Source organism: Bombina bombina, chromosome 3 (assembly GCF_027579735.1).
Source record: "Bombina bombina isolate aBomBom1 chromosome 3, aBomBom1.pri, whole genome shotgun sequence".
Classification (NCBI taxonomy): domain Eukaryota; kingdom Metazoa; phylum Chordata; class Amphibia; order Anura; family Bombinatoridae; genus Bombina; species Bombina bombina.
In genome coordinates this window covers 42,673,418-42,695,041 of record NC_069501.1, presented here as the reverse complement: position 1 = coordinate 42,695,041, position 21,624 = coordinate 42,673,418, and the positions used below count along the sequence as shown (strand labels likewise).

The 21,624-nt window shown below is 41.6% G+C and overlaps 1 protein-coding gene across 1 annotated transcript in view; it reads left to right on the top strand.

The window, feature by feature from the left end:
• POLQ (DNA polymerase theta) overlaps window positions 1–21,624 on the top strand; it is a 444,612-nt gene that overhangs the window by 71,685 nt on the left and 351,303 nt on the right. Inside the window, exon 12 of the mRNA XM_053705140.1 lies at window positions 18,947–19,089. Within this exon, the coding sequence (XP_053561115.1) occupies window positions 18,947–19,089 (143 nt within the window). The remainder of the gene's footprint in view (window positions 1–18,946; window positions 19,090–21,624) is intronic.

The following is a 21,624-nucleotide window of genomic DNA, read 5'->3' as shown; positions in this document are numbered from 1 at the left end:
GGGCGTCGCTTTTGTCTCTACATTATTTCAGTCTCATTTTTCATTTGCTTCTGGTTGCTAGAAGCTTGATGTTTGGTATTTTTTTCCCATTCCTGAAACTGTCTTATAAGGAATTTGATCTATTTTGCTTTATATGTTGTTTTTTCTCTTACATATTGCAAGATGTCTCACGTTGCATCTGAGCCAGAAGATACTACAGGAAAACCACTGCCTGCTGGATCTACCAAAGCTAAGTGTATCTGCTGTAAACTTTTGGTAGCTATTCCTCCAGCTGTTGTTTGTAATAATTGTCATGACAAACTTGTTAAAGCAGATAATATTTCCTTTAGTGATGTACCATTGCCTGTTGCAGTTCCCTCAACATCTAAGGTGCAGAATGTTCCTGATAACATAAGAGATTTTGTTTCTGTATCCATAAAGAAGGCTTTGTCTGTTATTTCTCCTTCTAGTAAACGTAAAAAGTCTTTTAAATCTTCTCTCTCTACAGATGAATTTTTAAATGAACACCATCATTCTGATTCTTTGGACTCTTCTGGTTCAGAGGATTCTATCTCAGAGATTGATGCTGATAAATCTTCATATTTATTTAAGATGGAATTTATTCGCTCTTTACTTAAAGAAGTACTAATTGCTTTAGAAATAGAGGATTCTAGTCCTCTTGATACTAATTTTATACGTTTGGATAAGGTTTTTAAAGCTCCTGCGGTTATTCCAGAAGTCTTTCCTGTTCCTAATGCTATTTCTGCAGTAATTGCTAAGGAATGGGATAAATTGGGTAATTCATTTACTCCTTCTAAACGTTTTAAGCAATTATATCCTGTTCCGCCTGACAGGTTAGAATTTTGGGACAAAATCCCTAAAGTTGATGGGGCTATTTCTACCCTTGCTAAACGTACTACCATTCCTACGTCAGATGGTACCTCGTTTAAGGATCCTTTAGATAGAAAAATTGAATCTTTTCTAAGAAAAGCTTATCTATGTTCAGGTAATCTTCTTAGACCTGCTATATCATTGGCTGATGTTGCTGCAGCTTCAACTTTTTGGTTGGAAACTCTAGCGCAACAAGTAACAAATCGTGATTCTCATGATATTATTATTCTTCTCCAGCATGCTAATAATTTCATCTGTGATGCCATTTTTGATATTATTAGAGTTGATGTTAGATTTATGTCTCTGGCTATCTTAGCCAGAAGAGCTTTATGGCTTAAGACCTGGAATGCTGATATGGCTTCTAAATCAACTCTACTTTCCATTTCTTTCCAGGGAAACAAATTATTTGGTTCTCAGTTGGATTCTATTATTTCAACTGTTACTGGTGGGAAAGGAACTTTTTTACCACAGGATAAAAAGTCTAAAGGTAAAAACAGGGCTAACAATCGTTTTCGTTCCTTTCGTTTCAACAAAGAACAAAAGCCTGATCCTTCGTCCTCAGGAGCAGTTTCAGTTTGGAAACCATCTCCAGTCTGGAATAAATCCAAGCCTGCTAGAAAGGCAAAGCCTGCTTCTAAGTTCACATGAAGGTACGGCCCTCATTCCAGTTCAGCTGGTAGGGGGCAGGTTACGTTTTTTCAAAGAAATTTGGATCAATTCTGTTCACAATCTTTGGATTCAGAACATTGTTTCAGAAGGGTACAGAATTGGTTTCAAGATGAGACCTCCTGCAAAGAGATTTTTTCTTTCCCATGTCCCAGTAAATCCAGTGAAAGCTCAAGCATTTCTGAATTGTGTTTCAGATCTAGAGTTGGCTGGAGTAATTATGCCAGTTCCAGTTCCGGAACAGGGGATGGGGTTTTATTCAAATCTCTTCATTGTACCAAAGAAGGAGAATTCCTTCAGACCAGTTCTGGATCTCAAATTATTGAATCGTTATGTAAGAATACCAACGTTCAAGATGGTAACTGTAAGGACTATATTGCCTTTTGTTCAGCAAGGGAATTATATGTCCACAATAGATTTACAGGATGCATATCTGCATATTCCGATTCATCCAGATCATTATCAGTTCCTGAGGTTCTCTTTTCTAGACAAGCATTACCAATTTGTGGCTCTACCGTTTGGCCTTGCTACAGCTCCAAGAATTTTCACAAAGATTCTCGGTGCCCTTCTGTCTGTAATCAGAGAACAGGGTATTGTGGTATTTCCTTATTTGGACGATATCTTGGTACTTGCTCAGTCTTTACATTTAGCAGAGTCTCATACGAATCGACTTGTGTTGTTTCTTCAAGATCATGGTTGGAGGATCAATTTACCAAAAAGTTCTTTGATTCCTCAAACAAGGGTAACCTTTCTGGGTTTCCAGATAGATTCAGTGTCCATGACTCTGTCTTTAACAGACAAGAGACGTCTAAAACTGATTACAGCCTGTCGAAACCTTCAGTCTCAATCATTCCCTTCGGTAGCCTTATGCATGGAAATTCTAGGTCTTATGACTGCTGCATCGGACGCGATCCCCTTTGCTCGTTTTCACATGCGACCTCTTCAGCTCTGTATGCTGAATCAATGGTGCAGGGATTACACGAAGATAAATCAATTAATATCTTTAAAACCGATTGTTCGGCACTCTCTAACGTGGTGGACAGATCACCTTCGTTTAATTCAGGGGGCTTCTTTTGTTCTTCCGACCTGGACTGTAATTTCAACAGATGCAAGTCTCACAGGTTGGGGAGCTGTGTGGGGATCTCTGACGGCACAAGGAGTTTGGGAATCTCAGGAGGTGAGATTACCGATCAATATCTTGGAACTCCGTGCAGTTTTCAGAGCTCTTCAGTTTTGGCCTCTTCTGAAGAGAGAATCGTTCATTTGTTTTCAGACAGACAATGTCACAACTGTGGCATACATCAATCATCAAGGAGGGACTCACAGTCCTCTGGCTATGAAAGAAGTATCTCGAATTTTGGTTTGGGCGGAATCCAGCTCCTGTCTAATCTCTGCGGTTCATATCCCAGGTGTAGACAATTGGGATGCGGATTATCTCAGTCGCCAAACGTTGCATCCGGGCGAATGGTCTCTTCACCCAGAGGTATTTCTTCAGATTGTTCAAATGTGGGGGCTCCCAGAGATAGATCTGATGGCCTCTCATCTAAACAAGAAACTTCCCAGGTATCTGTCCAGATCCCGGGATCCTCAGGCGGAGGCAGTGGATGCATTATCACTTCCTTGGAAGTATCATCCTGCCTATATCTTTCCGCCTCTAGTTCTTCTTCCAAGAGTAATCTCCAAGATTCTGAGGGAATGCTTGTTTGTTCTGCTAATAGCTCCGGCATGGCCTCACAGGTTTTGGTATGCGGATCTTGTCCGGATGGCATCTTGCCAACCATGGACTCTTCCGTTAAGACCAGACCTTCTGTCACAAGGTCCTTTTTTCCATCCGGATCTGAAATCCTTAAATTTAAAGGTATGGAGATTGAACGCTTGATTCTTGGTCATAGAGGTTTCTCTGACTCCGTGATTAATACTATGTTACAGGCTCGTAAATCTGTATCTCGAGAGATATATTATAGAGTCTGGAAGACTTATATTTCTTGGTGTCTTTCTCATCATTTTTCTTGGCATTCTTTTAGAATACCGAGAATTTTACAGTTTCTTCAGGATGGTTTAGATAAGGGTTTGTCCACGAGTTCTTTGAAAGGACAAATCTCCGCTCTTTCTGTTCTTTTTCACAGAAAGATTGCTATTCTTCCTGATATTCATTGTTTTGTACAAGCTTTGGTTCGTATAAAACCTGTCATTAAGTCAATTTCTCCTCCTTGGAGTTTGAATTTGGTTCTGGGAGCTCTTCAAGCTCCTCCGTTTGAACCTATGCATTCATTGGACATTAAATTACTTTCTTGGAAAGTTTTGTTCCTTTTGGCCATCTCTTCTGCTAGAAGAGTTTCTGAATTATCTGCTCTTTCGTGTGAGTCTCCTTTTCTGATTTTTCATCAGGATAAGGCGGTGTTGCGAACTTCGTTTGAATTTTTACCTAAAGTTGTGAATTCCAACAACATTAGTAGAGAAATTGTGGTTCCTTCATTATGTCCTAATCCTAAGAATTCTAAGGAGAAATCATTGCATTCTTTGGATGTTGTTAGAGCTTTGAAATATTATGTTGAAGCTACGAAATCTTTCCGTAAGACTTCTAGTCTATTTGTTATCTTTTCCGGTTCTAGGAAAGGCCAGAAAGCTTCTGCCATTTCTTTGGCATCTTGGTTGAAATCTTTAATTCATCTTGCCTATGTTGAGTCGGGTAAAATTCCGCCTCAGAGAATTACAGCTCATTCTACTAGGTCAGTATCTACTTCCTGGGCGTTTAGGAATGAAGCTTCGGTTGACCAGATCTGCAAAGCAGCAACTTGGTCCTCTTTGCATACTTTTACTAAATTCTACCATTTTGATGTATTTTCTTCTTCTGAAGCAGTTTTTGGTAGAAAAGTTCTTCAGGCAGCGGTTTCAGTTTGAATCTTCTGCTTATGTTTTTTGTTAAACTTTATTTTGGGTGTGGATTATTTTCAGCAGGAATTGGCTGTCTTTATTTTATCCCTCCCTCTCTAGTGACTCTTGTGTGGAAAGATCCACATCTTGGGTAGTCATTATCCCATACGTCACTAGCTCATGGACTCTTGTTAATTACATGAAAGAAAACATAATTTATGTAAGAACTTACCTGATAAATTCATTTCTTTCATATTAACAAGAGTCCATGAGGCCCACCCTTTTTTGTGGTGGTTATGATTTTTTTGTATAAAGCACAATTATTCCAATTCCTTATTTTATATGCTTCGCACTTTTTTTCTTATCACCCCACTTCTTGGCTATTCGTTAAACTGATTTGTGGGTGTGGTGAGGGGTGTATTTATAGGCATTTTAAGGTTTGGGAAACTTTGCCCCTCCTGGTAGGAATGTATATCCCATACGTCACTAGCTCATGGACTCTTGTTAATATGAAAGAAATGAATTTATCAGGTAAGTTCTTACATAAATTATGTTTTTTCCTATCAAGACTATCCTCAAACCAGGTAAAGAGGGAGGCCTTCTTAAATTGTATAGAGGACCTTTCCTCCCTGGGAGTTATTGTACCAGTCCCTCTATAGGAACAAGGTCTAGGATTCTATTCAAATCTTTTTGTGGTTCCCAAAAAAGAAGGAACTTTCTGTCCAATCTTAGACTTAAAGTGCCGCAACAAATTCGTTCCATTCTTCCATTGGTTCAGGAAGGTCAGTTCATGACGACTATAGACCTGAAGGACGCTTATTTACATGTTCCGATTCACAGGGATCATCACCAGTTTCTAAGGTTTACCTTTCTGACAAGCTTTTCCAATTTGTTTCACTTCCGTTTGGTCTTGCCACGGCTCCCAGAATATTCACAAAAGTTCTGGGAGCTCTATTGACTGTGATCAGATCCCAGGGAATTGCTGTGGCACCTTATCTAGACGACATCTTGGTTCAGGCTTCATCTTTTCTACTAGCAAAATCTCATACAGAGATGATGTTGTCTTTTCTACGTTCCCACAGGTGGAAAGTGAATCTGGAAAAGAGTTCTCTAGTTCAAACTACAAGAGTGTGTTTCCTAGGGACAATCATAGATTTCTTGTCCATGAAGATTTTCCTGACGGACATCAGAAAAATTGAAACTTCTTGCCTTTCTCTCCTGTCTGCTATTCGTCCATCAGTGGATCAATGCATGGAGATGATTGGTCTGATGGTGGCTTCCATGGACATAATTCCTTTTGTTCGGTTTGATCTGAGACCTCTGCAACTATGCATGCTCAGTCAGTGGAACGGAGACCATTCAGATTTATCGCAGAGGACAGATCTGGATCCCATAACAAGAGATTCTCCCTCGTGGTGGATTTCTCAGGAAAACCTTGCTCGGGGCACTTGCTTCCTGAGACCCTCCTTGGTGATTGTGACTACGGATGCTAGCCTATTAGGCTGGGGAGCAGTTTGGGGCTCTCTAAAAGCTTAGGGCCTGTGGACTCGGAGTCTTTTCTCCCCATAAACATCTTGGAGTTGAGAGCCATTTTCAATGCCTTGGTAGCTTGGCCTCAATTATCTTTAGTCCGGTTTATCAGATTCCAATCGGACAACATCACCTCAGTGTCTTAAATCAACCACCAGGGAGGAACTCTGAGTTCCTTTGCTATGAAGGAGGGGACTCGCATTCTGCAGTGGGCGAAAGCTTACGCTTGTCTATCTGCCATCCACATTCCAGGAGTGGACAACTGGGAGGTGGATTTTCTGAGCGGTCAGACTTTTTTCATCCCAGGGAGTGGGCTCTCCATCCGGAAGTGTTCTCTAAGATAACCCTCAGGTGGGGGTTCCAGAGTTGGATCTGATGACGTCCCGTCAAATTGCTAAGGTTCCAAAGTACGGTTCAAGGTCAAGAGATCCTCAGGCCGCTCTGATAGATACTCTAGCGGTTCCTTGGATCTTCTCTCTGACATATGTTTCCTGCGTTTGCTCTCCTTCCACGAGTCATTGCTTTTATCAAAAAGGAGATAGCATCAATAATTCTACTAGCTCCTGCATGGCCTTGCAGGATCTGGTTCGTGGATCTGTTAAGGATGTCATCTCTACCTCCTTGGAGGTTACCTCTGAGGAAGGACCTTCTAATTCAGGGTCCATTCCTCCATCGAAACCTGGATTCTCTGAAGCTGACTGCTTGGAGATTGAACGCCTAGTTCTGACTAGTTGTGGTTTTCTCCAACATTGGTGTGTCCGGTCCACGGCGTCATCCATAACTTGTGGGGATATTCTCTTCCCCAACAGGAAATGGCAAAGAGCACAGCAAAAGCTGTCCACATAGTCCCTCCTAGGCTCCGCCCACCCCAGTCATTCTCTTTGCCGTTGCACAGGCAACATCTCCACGGAGATGGTGAAGAGTATGTGGTGTTCAAGCTTTTGTTCAGGCTTTGGTCAGGATCAAGCCTGTTTACAGACCTTTGACTCCTCCCTGGAGTCTGAATTTAGTTCTTTTAGTTCTTCAAGGGGTTCCGTTTGAACCTCTACATTCCATAGATATCAAGATGTTATCTTGGAAAGTTCTGTTTTTGGTTGCTATTTCTTCTGCTAGAAGAGTTTCTGAGTTATCTGCTCTGCAGTGTATTCCGCCCTATCTGGTGTTCCATTCAGATAAGGTTGTTTTGCGTACTAAACCTGGTTTCCTTCCAAAGGTTGTTTCCAACAAAAATATTAAGCAGGAAATAGTTGTGCCTTCTTTGTGTCTGAATCCAGTTTCAAAGAAGGAACGTTTGTTACATAATTTAGATGTAGTACGTGCTTTAAAGTTCTATTTAGAAGCAACAAAGGTTTTCAGACAAAAGTCTTCTCTGTTTGTCGTTTATTCTGGCAAGAGGAGAGGTCAAAAAGCTACTGCTACCTCTCTTTCCTTTTGGCTGAAAAGCATCATCCGATTGGCTTACGAGACTGCCGGACGGCAGCCTCCCGAACGAATCACAGCTCACTCTACTAGGGCTGAGGTTTCCACATGGGCCTTCAAGAACGATGCTTCTGTTGATCAGATATGTAAGGCAGCGACTTGGTCTTCCCTGCACACTTTTGCCAAATTCTACAAATTTGATACTTTTGCTTCTTCGGAGGCTATTTTTGGGAGAAAGGTTTTGCAAGCCATGGTGCCTTCCGTTTAGGTAACCTGATTGGCTCCCTCCCTTCATCCGTGTCCTAAAGCTTTGGTATTGGTTCCCACAAGTTATGGATGACGCCGTGGACCGGACACACCAATGTTGGAGAAAACAGAATTTATGCTTACCTGATAAATTACTTTCTCCAACGGTGTGTCCGGTCCACGGCCCGCCCTGGTTTTTTAATCAGGTTTGATGAATTTCTTTCTTTAACTACAGTCACCACGGTACCCTATAGTTTCTCCTGTTTTTTTCTCCTGTCAGTCGGTCGAATGACTGGGGTGGGCGGAGCCTAGGAGGGACTATGTGGACAGCTTTTGCTGTGCTCTTTGCCATTTCCTGTTGGGGAAGAGAATATTCCCACAAGTTATGGATGACGCCGTGGACCGGACACACCGTTGGAGAAAGTAATTTATCAGGTAAGCATAAATTCTGTTTTTCTGAAGCGGTCATTGATACTATGCTTCAGGCTCGCAAACCTGTTACTCGCAAGATTTATATATAAATATAAGGTATGCCGTAAATATCTTTATCGGTGCAAATCTAAGGGTTTCTCCTGGAGCCCGGTGAGTATTCCCCGTATTTGATCTTTTCTTCAGGATGGCCTGGAGAAAGGTTTGTCAGTCAGTACTCTGAAGGGTCAGATTTCTGCACGGTCTATTCTTTTGCACAAAGGTCTTACAGATTTGCCAGATGTTCAAGCTTTTGTTCAGGCCCTGGTCAGAATAAGGCCTGTGTTTAAATCTGTGGCTCCTCCTTGGAGCTTTAATCTTGTTCTTAAAGTTTTGCTGCAGGCTCCGTTTGAGCCGATGCATGTTGTTGATATAAAATTGTTATCTTGGAAGGTTTTGTTTCTTCTTGCTATTTCTTCCGATCGCAGAGTTTGAGCTTTCAGCTCTGCAGTGTGATTCCCTGTACCTTTTTATTTTTCATGCAGATAAGGCGGTCCTTCGTACCAAATTGGGTTTTCTACCTAAGGTTGTGTCAGATCAAAACATTAATCAGCCAATTGTTGTTCCTTCGTTTTGTCCTAATCCTTCTTCCCATAAGGAACGTCTTTTTGGTGCATGCTCTAAAATTTTACCTGAATACAAAATACCCTGAAACGTCTGAAACGCGTTGCTCTATTCCTGCTGTTATTGTCCCATCCGAGAATCTGTAGTCCTTGAGTTGCAGTAGAGATCGGAATCACTAACTGTTCAAATCGTCAGAAAAACCACCAAGGAACGACTCTGAATGAGAAAGCACAACAAACACTTTGGGGAAACATTTTGCTCATGGTAATTTTGTTCTAAAGAAAGACAAGAACCTATTCCCGGTCATATTGCCACAATACCTGTTTAGGTAACACCTGCTGGATTCCAATCCCCTATCCTGACATGGACTTTTAACTTGTATGATTTTAAACTTATGTATGTTTTATTTTTTAATTGTTTTTTAACTGGATACTGCACTTTACCAGTTTTTGTTTCTATGTGATACATTGTTTCAGATTAAATATTACCTTGTTCCAATTTATATTCTTAAACCGTTTCTCATATTTTCTGTCATAATGTCCTTTAAGCTGTATTTTTTTATAGCGCTATGGTGTACTTTCCTTCTTAATACAGGGAGAGTCCACAGCTGCATTCATTACTTGTGGGAAATACAGAACCTGGCCACCAGGAAGAGGCAAAGACACTCCAGCCAAAGGCTTAACTACCTCCCCCACGTCCCTCATCCCCCAGTCATTCTTTGCCTTTCGTCACAGGATTTTGGCAGAGAAGTGTCAGAAGATTATGAAGTAGTTCCTTAGGAAGGCTATTTGCCCTTCGAGATGGGACTGGAGTTTTAAGGTAGTCTTGTCAGCCTCTCAGTGAGAGCATTGAGGAAAGTTAGCGTCTGGAGATGCAGGGAGAGTCTTTCTGCAAAACCGTCCAGACTCATATTAACAGCTCCATAAGCAATCGGCATTGACGAGTTTCGCTGCCCGCTTTCTTCACTCAAGTCTATGTCAGAAGCGCTGCTACAATCTGTCAAACTTGAAGGACTGTGTTGCTGTTCCACGGCATAGATTCCGGTAAGATCGTTTCACTTTTTACACACATGTTAACTATAAAAGACAGGGTCACCGTGGGACTCCTTTATCTTTATGGAATCAAGGGTAGGAGACTTTTTTTTGGGGGGGGGGGGGGGCTCATAGACTGATACGGAACATAGGTGTCAGTGAGTCTGATTGCTCCATTTTTACCTGCAAGTTCGTATCGCGTTTTAGGGGCTTACCTTGTTATAGGGAACTGCCGGGTCAATGCCTTTTTGCGTCATGGGATCTTATCCTCTGAGGCGGATTGAGAGAGATCGCTTGGTCTTAGCTGAGAGAGGATCTTTTTCTGCAAGTTCATTGTCCTTGCCTTCAGCGCGTGGCTGGTACCTCGTCATCTATCGTAGGTGTGGATGACCCCTCTTTGTCGGGAGGAACTAGTTCATCCTGACTATTTTATTTGATTCAAGGGGTTCCTCTTTGTTCTTTTCTAGGATGTCCTGGAGAAGGGTCTTTCTAGCTAGTTTCTTGTTCAAATGGACGACAAGCTGTAATAGTTTGTTGGTTTGCTTAGCTACCTAGCTAACGGAAGGTTGCCGGTTGAAACCAGCTGTAGTTCCTTGCCCTTGTATGTGAGCTTGCAAGCAGTGTTCGGATACCCTGTTTGTTCTCCTGTACCAGAGGTTCATTGAACTTTCAGGGGTTCAGTTTCTTTGGTTAGGGCACTGACTGCGGTCAGGCTGGTGAGGTTGCATCGTGTTACTTTTGTACCTGTGCAGGAGGTGGTCTTTGACTTTTTTCTTCAATGACCTTTTCCAACCTTTTTTGCAATACATACTCCTTCTTGGGGTTTCCTTGATAATATGGCTATTTTCGGATTTGATTAGTTTTTTTCTCCCTAATATTATTTTTGTTGTCTTATTCCTTTTCTAAATGGGAAAGGTTCCTCTCCTTTCTGGGAGTCATGCCTTGATGTTATTTTCAAACTACGTTCGAATAGACAGTTTTTCTCTTGTTTATTTGTATCCTTGTTTGTGGAGGAGTTAGCGGGACACCTCCTCAGAGGTTTATGGCTCAGTTTGAGTGCAGTGATGTCTTTTTTGGGATCTCTGACATGAGATCTCTATGGTTCTGGTTGTTGGGTGGCTGCTTGGTCCTCCTAGCATTGTTCTTTTTCTTCTTTGCTTCTTTTGAAGCAGCTTTAGTGAGAATGGGTTTGTTGCAGGCTGTTGTGCCCTCAGATTTGGGCAGCCTCCCTTTTTTTTTTTTTTTTTTTTTTTTTTACCCTCCTGTTAGCATTCAGTGTCCTCAGTAGCTTGGGTATAATTTCCTACAAGGAATGAATGCAGCTGTGGACTCTCCCTGTACAGAAGGAAAGGAAATTATCTGGTAAGCATAATTTATGTTTTCCTTCTTAATACAGGGAGAGTCCACGGCTCCCGCCCGTGTTCTCCGATGGACGGCGCTAAATTAAATTTTTCTTCTGGCACCTTTTTCACCCCTGATATTTCTCCCATTGTTCCTAATTCCCTCGGCAGAATGACTGGGGGATGAGGGACGTGGAGGAGGTATTTAAGCCTTTGACTGGGGAGTATTTACCGCCTCCTGGTGGCCAGGTTCTGTATTTTCCACAAGTAATGAATGCAGCTGTGGACTCTCCCTGTACAGAAGTTGATCTGGTAAGCATAATTTATGTTTTCCCTCTGTTTTATGAGGGTATTTTGCATTCAGTTGCATTTTTAGAGGTTTTAGGGATCCTCTGTTCTCACTGTTAGCTTTGTGAGATTTTACTATGCGCTGATATCTCACTCTAAACTTTTCTAAAATTTTACCTACAAGCTACTAAAGATTTTTGGCAATCTTCTGCCCTGTTTGTAGTTTTCTCTGGAAAGCGTAAGGGTCAGAAAGCCACTTCTACTACCACTACCCTTTCCCTTTGGTTAATATAAGGAGTATGATTCGTTTGGCTTTTGAGACTGCTGGACAGCAGCCTCCTGAGAGAATTACGCCTCATTCCACTAGGGCTGTCTCCTCCTCCTCATTATTATTATTATTATTATTATTATTAGTTATTTGTAGAGCGCCAACAGATTCCGCAGCTTGGGCTTTCAAAAACAAAGCTTCTGTGGAACAAATTTGAAAGGCGGCTACATGGTCCTCTTTGCATACTTTTTTCCAAATTCTAAAAATTTCATACTTTTGCCTCGGCGTAGGCCTCTTTTTTGGGCGAAATGTTCTTCAAGCGGTGGTGCCTTCTGATTAGGTCCTCCTGCCTTTTGTTTCCCTCCCTTTTCATTCCGTGTCCTCTAGCTTGGGTATTGGTTCCTACTAGTAATTGGAATGATGTCATGGACTCTCCATGCCAAAGAAAAGAAAACAAAATTTATGCTTACCTGATAAATTTCTTTCCTGGTACAGAGAGTCCACGACTCCGCCCTTCTTGTTAATTTATAATTCAGCAGGTTTTTTTTTTTTTTGAGTAACCTCAGGCACCTCTTTACCCTTGTGTTTCTTCTTTTTCCATTTTCATTTGGCTGAATGACTTGAAATTATGGGTAAGGGAATTACACTTAATAGCTTTGCTGGGGTGCTTTTTGCCTCCTCCTGCTGGCCAGGAGTTGAATATCCCACTAGTAATTGGAATGACGTTGTGGACTCTCCAAGTCCGGAAAGAATTAAATTTATCAGGTAAGCATAAATTTAATTTTGGTCTCTCCTTTAAAAGTTATCCATATTACCTGCTGGAGTGTATTAGATTGTTTACAAATAGCTCCTATATATTGGCATTTGAAATAGCCGATTTTGCCTTTGGAATCCCTAACTATACTGAAAGTTTCTATATATAAGTGTAGGCTATAGAAAAGCTGTGTAAACATAGCTAGCAGAGGGAATTATACTCCCAGTTGGAGGTGGCAGAGATGAGTAATAAAATGTTAGTTTCCAGTTGTTCTCTCTAAGTATTAGCATCTTTTATTCAGACAGAGATAATATAAAGAAGCATATGTGTGTACAGAAAGTGATAAAATAAGGAGATATGATTTCCCTGCAAGCTCAACCCATTTTGATTGGTTGTGGTGTCAAAGAACAAAAAACAGACATTTCACATACAAAAATAATCCTAAAACAGCAATTTATTTATGCATATTATACTTTGCGACTTTCATAACAAGTAATTGGAAACACAAGAATGGAAAACATAATTTATGCTTACCTGATAAATTTATTTCTCTTGTAGTGTATCCAGTCCACGGATCATCCATTACTTATGGGATATTAACTCCTCCCCAACAGGAAGTGCAAGAGGATTCACCCAGCAGAGCTGCTATATAGCTCCTCCCCTAACTGCCATTACCAGTCATTCGACCGAAAACATGCAGAGAAAGGAAAACCATAGGGTGCAGTGGTGACTGTAGTTTAATGGAAAAATTACCTGCCTTAAAGTGACAGGGCGGGCCGTGGACTGGATACACTACAAGAGAAATAAATGTATCAGGTAAGCATAAATTATGTTTTCTCTTGTTAAGTGTATCCAGTCCACGGATCATCCATTACTTATGGGATACCAATACCAAAGCTAAAGTACACGGATGACGGGAGGGACAGGCAGGCTCTTTATACGGAAGGAACCACTGCCTGAAGAACCTTTCTCCCAAAAACAGCCTCCGAAGAAGCAAAAGTGTCAAATTTGTAAAATTTGGAAAAAGTATGAAGAGAAGACCAAGTTGCAGCCTTGCAAATCTGTTCAACAGAAGCCTCATTCTTAAAGGCCCAAGTGGAAGCCACAGCTCTAGTAGAATGTGCTGTAATTCTTTCAGGAGGCTGCTGTCCAGCAGTCTCATAGGCTAACCGTATTATGCTACGAAGCCAAAAGGAGAGAGAGGTAGCCGAAGCTTTTTGACCTCTCCTCTGACCAGAATAAACGACAAACAGGGAAGACGTTTGTCGAAAATCCTTAGTTGCCTGTAGATAAAATTTCAGGGCACGGACTACATCTAGATTGTGTAGCAGACGTTCCTTTTTCGAAGAAGGATTAGGACACAAAGATGGAACCACAATCTCTTGATTGATATTCCTGTTAGTGACCACCTTAGGTAGGAACCCAGGTTTAGTACGCAGAACTACCTTGTCTGAATGAAAAATCAGATAAGGAGAATCACAATGTAAGGCAGATAACTCAGAGACTCTTCGAGCCGAGGAAATCGCCATTAAAAACAGAACTTTCCAAGATAACAACTTGATATCAATGGAATGAAGGGGTTCAAACGGAACCCCCTGTAAAACATTAAGAACTAAGTTCAAACTCCATGGTGGAGCAACAGTTTTAAACACAGGCTTGATCCTAGCTAAAGCCTGACAAAAAGCTTGAACGTCCGGAACTTCTGACAGTCGTTTGTGTAAAAGAATGGACAGAGCTGAAATCTGTCCCTTTAAGGAACTAGCGGATAAACCCTTTTCTAAACCTTCTTGTAGAAAAGACAATATCCTCGGAATCCTAACCTTACTCCATGAGTAACTCTTGGATTCGCACCAATATAAGTATTTGCGCCATATCTTATGGTAAATCTTTCTGGTAACAGGCTTCCTAGCCTGTATTAAGGTATCAATAACTGACTCAGAAAAACCACGTTTTGATAAAATCAAGCGTTCAATTTCCAAGCAGTCAGCTTCAGAGAAATTAGATTTTGATGTTTGAAGGGACCCTGGATCAGAAGGTCCTGTTTCAGAGGTAGCGACCAAGGTGGACAGGATGACATGTCCACTAGATCTGCATACCAAGTCCTGCGTGGCCATGCAGGCGCTATTAGAATCACTGATGCTCTCTCCTGTTTGATTCTGGCAATCAATCGAGGAAGCATCGGGAAGGGTGGAAACACATAAGCCATCCCGAAGGTCCAAGGTGCTGTCAAAGCATCTATCAGAACCGCTCCCGGATCCCTGGATCTGGACCCGTAATGAGGAAGCTTGGCGTTCTGTCGAGACGCCATGAGATCTATCTCTGGTTTGCCCCAACGTCGAAGTATTTGGGCAAAGACCTCCGGATGAAGTTCCTACTCCCCCGGATGAAAAGTCTGACGACTTAAGAAATCCGCCTCCCAGTTCTCCACTCCCGGGATGTGGATTGCTGACAGGTGGCAAGAGTGAGACTCTGCCCAGCGAATTATCTTTGATACTTCCATCATTGCTAGGGAGCTTCTTGTCCCTCCCTGATGGTTGATGTAAGCTACAGTCGTGATGTTGTCCGACTGAAACCTGATGAACCCCCGAGTTGTTAACTGGGGCCAAGCCAGAAGGGCATTGAGAACTGCTCTCAATTCCAGAATGTTTATTGGTAGGAGACTCTCCTCCTGATTCCATTGTCCCTGAGCCTTCAGAGAATTCCAGACAGCGCCCCAACCTAGTAGGCTGGCGTCTGTTGTTACAATTGTCCAGTCCGGCCTGCTGAATGGCATCCCCCTGGACAGATGTGGCCGAGAAAGCCGCCATAGAAGAGAATTTCTGGTCTCTTGATCCAGATTCAGAGTAGGGGACAAGTCTGAGTAATCCCCATTCCACTGACGTAGCATGCACAATTGCAGCGGTCTGAGATGTAGGCGTGCAAAGGGTACTATGTCCATTGCTGCTACCATTAAGCCGATCACCTCCATGCATTGAGCTACTGACGGGTGTTGAATGGAATGAAGGACACGGCATGCATTTTGAAGCTTTGTTAACCTGTCTTCTGTCAGGTAAATCTTCATTTCTACAGAATCTATAAGAGTCCCCAAGAAGGGAACTCTTGTGAGTGGAAAGAGAGAACTCTTCTTTTCGTTCACCTTCCATCCATGCGACCTTAGAAATGCCAGTACTAACTCTGTATGAGACTTGGCAGTTTGAAAGCTTGAAGCTTGTATCAGAATGTCGTCTAGGTACGGAGCTACCGCAATTCCTCGCGGTCTTAGTACCGCCAGAAGAGCACCCAGAACCTTTGTGAAGATTCTCGGAGCCGTAGCCAATCCGAATGGAAGAGCTACAAACTGGTAATGCCTGTCTAGAAAGGCAAACCTTAGATACCGGTAATGATCTTTGTGAATCGGTATGTGAAGGTAAGCATCCTTTAAATCCACTGTGGTCATGTACTGACCCTTTTGGATCATGGGTAAAATTGTCCGAATAGTTTCCATTTTGAACGATGGAACTCTTAGGAATTTGTTTAGGATCTTTAAATCCAAGATTGGCCTGAAAGTTCCCTCTTTTTTGGGAACCACAAACAGATTTGAGTAAAACCCTTGTCCTTGTTCCGACCGCGGAACCGGATGGATCACTCCCATTAATAAAAGATCTTGTACGCAGCGTAGAAACGCCTCTTTCTTTATTTGGTTTGTTGACAACCTTGACAGATGAAATCTCCCTCTTGGGGGAGAGAATTTGAAGTCTAGAAGGTATCCCTGAGATATGATCTCTAACGCCCAGGGATCCTGGACATCTCTTGCCCAAGCCTGGGCGAAGAGAGAAAGTCTGCCCCCCACTAGATCCGTTCCCGGATCGGGGGCCCTCGATTCTTAGGGGCAGCAGCAGGTTTCCTGGCCTGCTTGCCCTTGTTCCAGGACTGGTTAGGTCTCCAGCCTTGTCTGTAGCGAGCAACAGCTCCTTCCTGTTTTGGTGCAGAGGAAGTTGATGCTGCTCCTGCTTTGAAATTACGAAAGGAACGAAAATTAGACTGTCTAGCCTTAGGTTTGGCTCTGTCTTGAGGCAGGGCATGGCCTTTACCTCCTGTAATGTCAGCGATAATTTCTTTCAACCCGGGCCCGAATAAGGTCTGCCCTTTGAAAGGTATATTAAGCAATTTAGATTTAGAAGTAACGTCAGCTGACCAGGATTTTAGCCACAGTGCTCTGCGTGCCTGAATGGCGAATCCGGAATTCTTAGCCGTTAGTTTAGTTAAATGTACTACGGCATCTGAAATAAATGAGTTAGCTAACTTAAGGGCTTTAAGCTTGTGTGTAATCTCATCTAATGGAGCTGATTCAAGTGTCTCTTCCAGAGACTCAAACCAAAATGCTGCTGCAGCCGTGACAGGCACAATGCATGCAAGAGGTTGCAATATAAAACCTTGTTGAACAAACATTTTCTTAAGGTAACCCTCTAACTTTTTATCCATTGGATCTGAAAAGGCACAGCTATCCTCCACCGGGATAGTGGTACGCTTAGCTAAAGTAGAAACTGCTCCCTCCACCTTAGGGACCGTTTGCCATAAGTCCCGTGTGGTGGCGTCTATTGGAAACATCTTTCTAAATATCGGAGGGGGTGAGAACGGCACACCGGGTCTATCCCACTCCTTAGTAACAATTTCAGTAAGTCTCTTAGGTATAGGAAAAACGTCAGTACTCGCCGGTACCGCAAAATATTTATCCAACCTACACATTTTCTCTGGTATTGCAACTGTGTTACAATCATTCAGAGCCGCTAACACCTCCCCTAGTAATACACGGAGGTTTTCCAGCTTAAATTTAAAATTTGAAATATCTGAATCCAGTTTGTTTGGATCAGAACCGTCACCCGCAGAATGAAGCTCTCCGTCCTCATGTTCTGCAAATTGTGACGCAGTGTCTGACATGGCCCTAATATTATCAGCGCACTCTGTTCTCACCCCAGAGTGATCACGCTTACCTCTTAGTTCTGGTAATTTAGCCAAAACTTCAGTCATAACAGTAGCCATATCCTGTAATGTGATTTGTAATGGCCGCCCAGATGTACTCGGCGCTACAATATCACGCACCTCCCGAGCGGGAGATGCAGGTACTGACACGTGAGGCGAGTTAGTCGGCATAACTCTCCCCTCGTTGTTTGGTGAAATATGTTCAATTTGTACAGATTGACTTTTATTTAAAGTAGCATCAATACAGTTAGTACATAAATTTCTATTGGGCTCCACTTTGGCTTAGCACATATAGCACAGATATCTTCCTCTGAATCAGACATGTTTAACACACTAGCAAATAAACTAGCAACTTGGAAATACTTTTCAAGTAATTTACTATAATATGAAAACGTACTGTGCCTATAAGAAGCACAGAAAAAGTTATGACAGTTGAAAATTAATAAACTGAAAAGTTATAGCATCAAATCTTTGTAAAAAACACAATTTTAGCAAAGGATTGCTCCCATTAGCAAAGGATAACTAACCCTGATAGCAGAAAAAAAATACAGAAATAAACGTTTTTTTATCACAGCTCTGCTTTGAGTGATTACCTCCCTCAAAACAAGTTTTGAAGACCCCTGAGTTCTGTAGAGATGAACCGGATCATGCAGGGAAGACAAACTTCTGACTGAATTTTTTGATGCGTAGCAAAAGCGCCAAAAAAGGCCCCTCCCCCTCACACATAACAGTGAGAGAGATCAGTAAACTGTCATAAATTAAATAAAACGACTGCCAAGTGGAAAAAAATAGTGCCCAAAACATTTTTTCACCCAGTACCTCAGAAAATTAAACAATTTTACATGCCAGCAAAAAACGTTTAACATTAATAAATTGAGTGTTATTAAAAAGCCTGTTGCTAGTCCCTGCAAATTAGGCTAAAGTTTTATGCATACAGTATAATTCCAGTGAAGTGCCATTCCCCAGAATACTGAAGTGTAAAATATACATACATGACAGCCTGATACCAGTTGCTGCTACTGCATTTAAGGCTGAGTTTACATTATATCGGTATGGCAGAATTTTCTCATCAATTCCATTGTCAGAAAATAATAAGCTGCTACATACCTCTTTGCAGATTAATCTGCCCGCTGTCCCCTGATCTGAAGTTTACCTCTCCTCAGATGGCCGAGAAACAGCAATATGATCTTAACTACTCCGGCTAAAATCATAGAAAAACTCAGGTAGATTCTTCTTCAAATTCTACCAAAGAAGGAATAACACACTCCGGTGCTATTATAAAACAACAAACTTTTGATTGAAGGTATGAAACTAAGTATAATCACCACAGTCCTCTCACACATCCTATCTATTCGTTGGGTGCAAGAGAATGACTGGTAATGGCAGTTAGGGGAGGAGCTATATAGCAGCTCTGCTGGGTGAATCCTCTTGCACTTCCTGTTGGGGAGGAGTTAATATCCCATAAGTAATGGATGATCCGTGGACTGGATACACTTAACAAGAGAAAAAACAATGTTTACAGTAATCTTAATCGTATTGAAAAAAAAAAATCTGTTTTGGATTCCAAACAATCCTTTTTTGTGTTCAAATGTGATAGATTTATTGTAAAATACCGCTGGTTGTGTTGTGTAAAACAATTCAACATGGTGCTGATTTCTTTTGTCTCTAGTGGAGGTTTATCGGCCTACAAAGCTGGGTTCTGCCACTCTTTCCTCCTCTCTCTCTCCCTGTGAAGCTTTGGGAATATTTGCTGATTTGCAGAGAGCGATGAAAGGCTTCGTCCTGGAGAATGACCTGCACATTCTGTATCTGGTAGGCAACAAGCAGCCTCTTTATACACAATACCTGGGAAGCTGTCTTTGGTATTGACTTTTTTTAGATTGGTTTGACTTAAAAGGTAACAAACAGGCTAAGATATCACGATCCCTTAGCTTTTATACAGGGTATTTAGCCAGTCCCGCTGGTGGCCCTTGATGACCGTGTTTGGACACCCTCCCCTTTACTTACTCTCAAATCACCAGCCTATTAGACTTAATTATTTCCTTTTAATTTCCTTAAAAACAGACAGAAATATGTAGTTAACCAGCCATCTCAAACTTGCTTTCATTTTGAAGCCAAATACATTTTAGAATAAACATAAACATTTTTAGGTAGTGAATAAAAACCGCCTTGAGCTGAGGTTTTCATGGATTTATAGACCCACTCCTATGGTTCCTCTTGAGTTTTGTTCAGAAAGGAAAATGTAGGTTAAAGCTCCAGAAGTTTTGAATTGCAGGAGGGCTCAAATATTTCTAAAGGTTTGAAACAATTCTGGTTAATATTACACTGGATCCATATGAAATGTCTTAAAGGGACATTACACACCAAAACAAACACTGCCTATTTAAATAAAACTTCCAGTGTAGATACATTTTACAATATACTTGCATTAGCTATATTTCTGCTAATGCTGCTAAAAATGACAGAAGATTGAAGTGCTTTCACTGTATAGGAAAAGGGACGTAGAAGACACTAGGCAGAAAGATAGGAATATATCCTCACTACCTAATTAGCGTGCTTACAGAGATGATTGTTTGCTGCAACTGTTGGTCAAGAGCCAAGCTCCCCACTTATTTGGAGGAGTTAATATTGCATCGTTACTGAAATAGACGGTCACACTCATCTTCTTAGTAAAAGTATAGTTTTTTTGCTGTTTATTATAACGTCTTGGGCTAGTTAGGGGCATATACACTCCCCGGCCACTTTATTAGGTACACCTGTTCAATTGCTTGGTAACACAAATTGCTAATCAGCCAATCACATGGCAGCAACTCAATGCATTTAGGCATCTAGACATGATGAAGACGACTTGCCGAAGTTCAAACCGAGCATCAGAATGGGGAATAAAGGGACAGTCTACACCAGAATTGTTATTGTTTTAAAAGATAGATAATCCCTTTTTTACCCATTCCCCAGTTTTGCATAACCAACACAGTTATATTTATATATTTTTTACCTCTGTGATTATCTTGTATCTGAGCCTCTGCAAACTGCCCCTTTTTCAGTTCTTTTGACAGACTTGCAGTTTAGCCAATCAGTGATAGCTCCCAGGTAACTTCACGTGCATGAGCACAATGTTATCTATATGAAATTCATGAACTAACACCCTCTAGTGGTGAAAACCCTGTTAAAATGCATTCTTAAGAGGCGGCCTTCAAGGTCTAAGAAATTAGCATATGAACCTCCTAGGTTAAGCTTTCAACTAAGAATACCAAGAGAACAAAGCAAAATTGGTGATAAAAGTAAATTGGAAAGTTGTTTAAAATTACATGCCCTATCTGAATCATGAAAGTTTATTTTGGACTAGACTGTCCCTTTAAGTGACTTTGAATGTGGCATGGTTGTTGGTACCAGACTGGCTGGTCTGAGTATTTCAAAAACTGCTGATTTACTGGGATTTTCACACACAACCATCTCTAGGGTTTACAGAGAATTGTCAGAAAAAGAGAAAATATCCAGTGAGCAGCAGTTGTGTGGACAAAAATGCCTTGTTGATGTCAGAGGAGAATAGGCAGACTGGTTCGAGATTATATAAAGGCAACAGTAACTCAAATAACCACTCGTTACAACCAAGGTATGCAGAATACCATCTCTGAACGCACAACACCTCGAACCTTGAAGCAGATGGGCTACAACAGCAGAAGACCACACCGGGTGCCACTCCTGTCAGCTAAGAACAGGAAACTAAGGCTACAATTCGCACAGGCTCACCAAAATTTGACAATAGAAGATTGGAAAAACGTTGCCTGGTCTGATGAGCCTCAATTTCATCTGCAACATTCAGATGGTAGGGTCAGAATTTGGCGTAAACAACATGAAAGCATGGATCTATTCTGCCTTGTATCAACGCTTCAAGCTTGTGGTGGTGGTGTAATGGTGTGGGGGATATTTTATTGGCACACTTTGGGCCCCTTAGTACCTATTGAGCATCGTTTAAACGCCACGTCCTACCTAAGTATTTTTGCAGACCATGCCCATCCCTTTATGACTACAGTGTAGCCATCTTCTGATGGCTTCTACCAGCAAGATAATGCACCATGTCACAATGCTCAAATCATCTCAAACTGGTTTCTTGAACATGACAATGAGTTCACTGTACTCCAATGGGGCCCCCACAGTCACCAGATCTCAATCCAATAGAGCATCTTTGGGATGTGGTGGAATGGGAGATTCGCATCATGGATGGGCAAGGTGCAACTAATATAGTAAAAAAGAAATAAATGCGCTCCAATGGTGCAGGGAATCAAAACAGACTTGGTATAATATTCATTACTCCCCTTCACCAAAATGATATTCACAAGGGAGGTG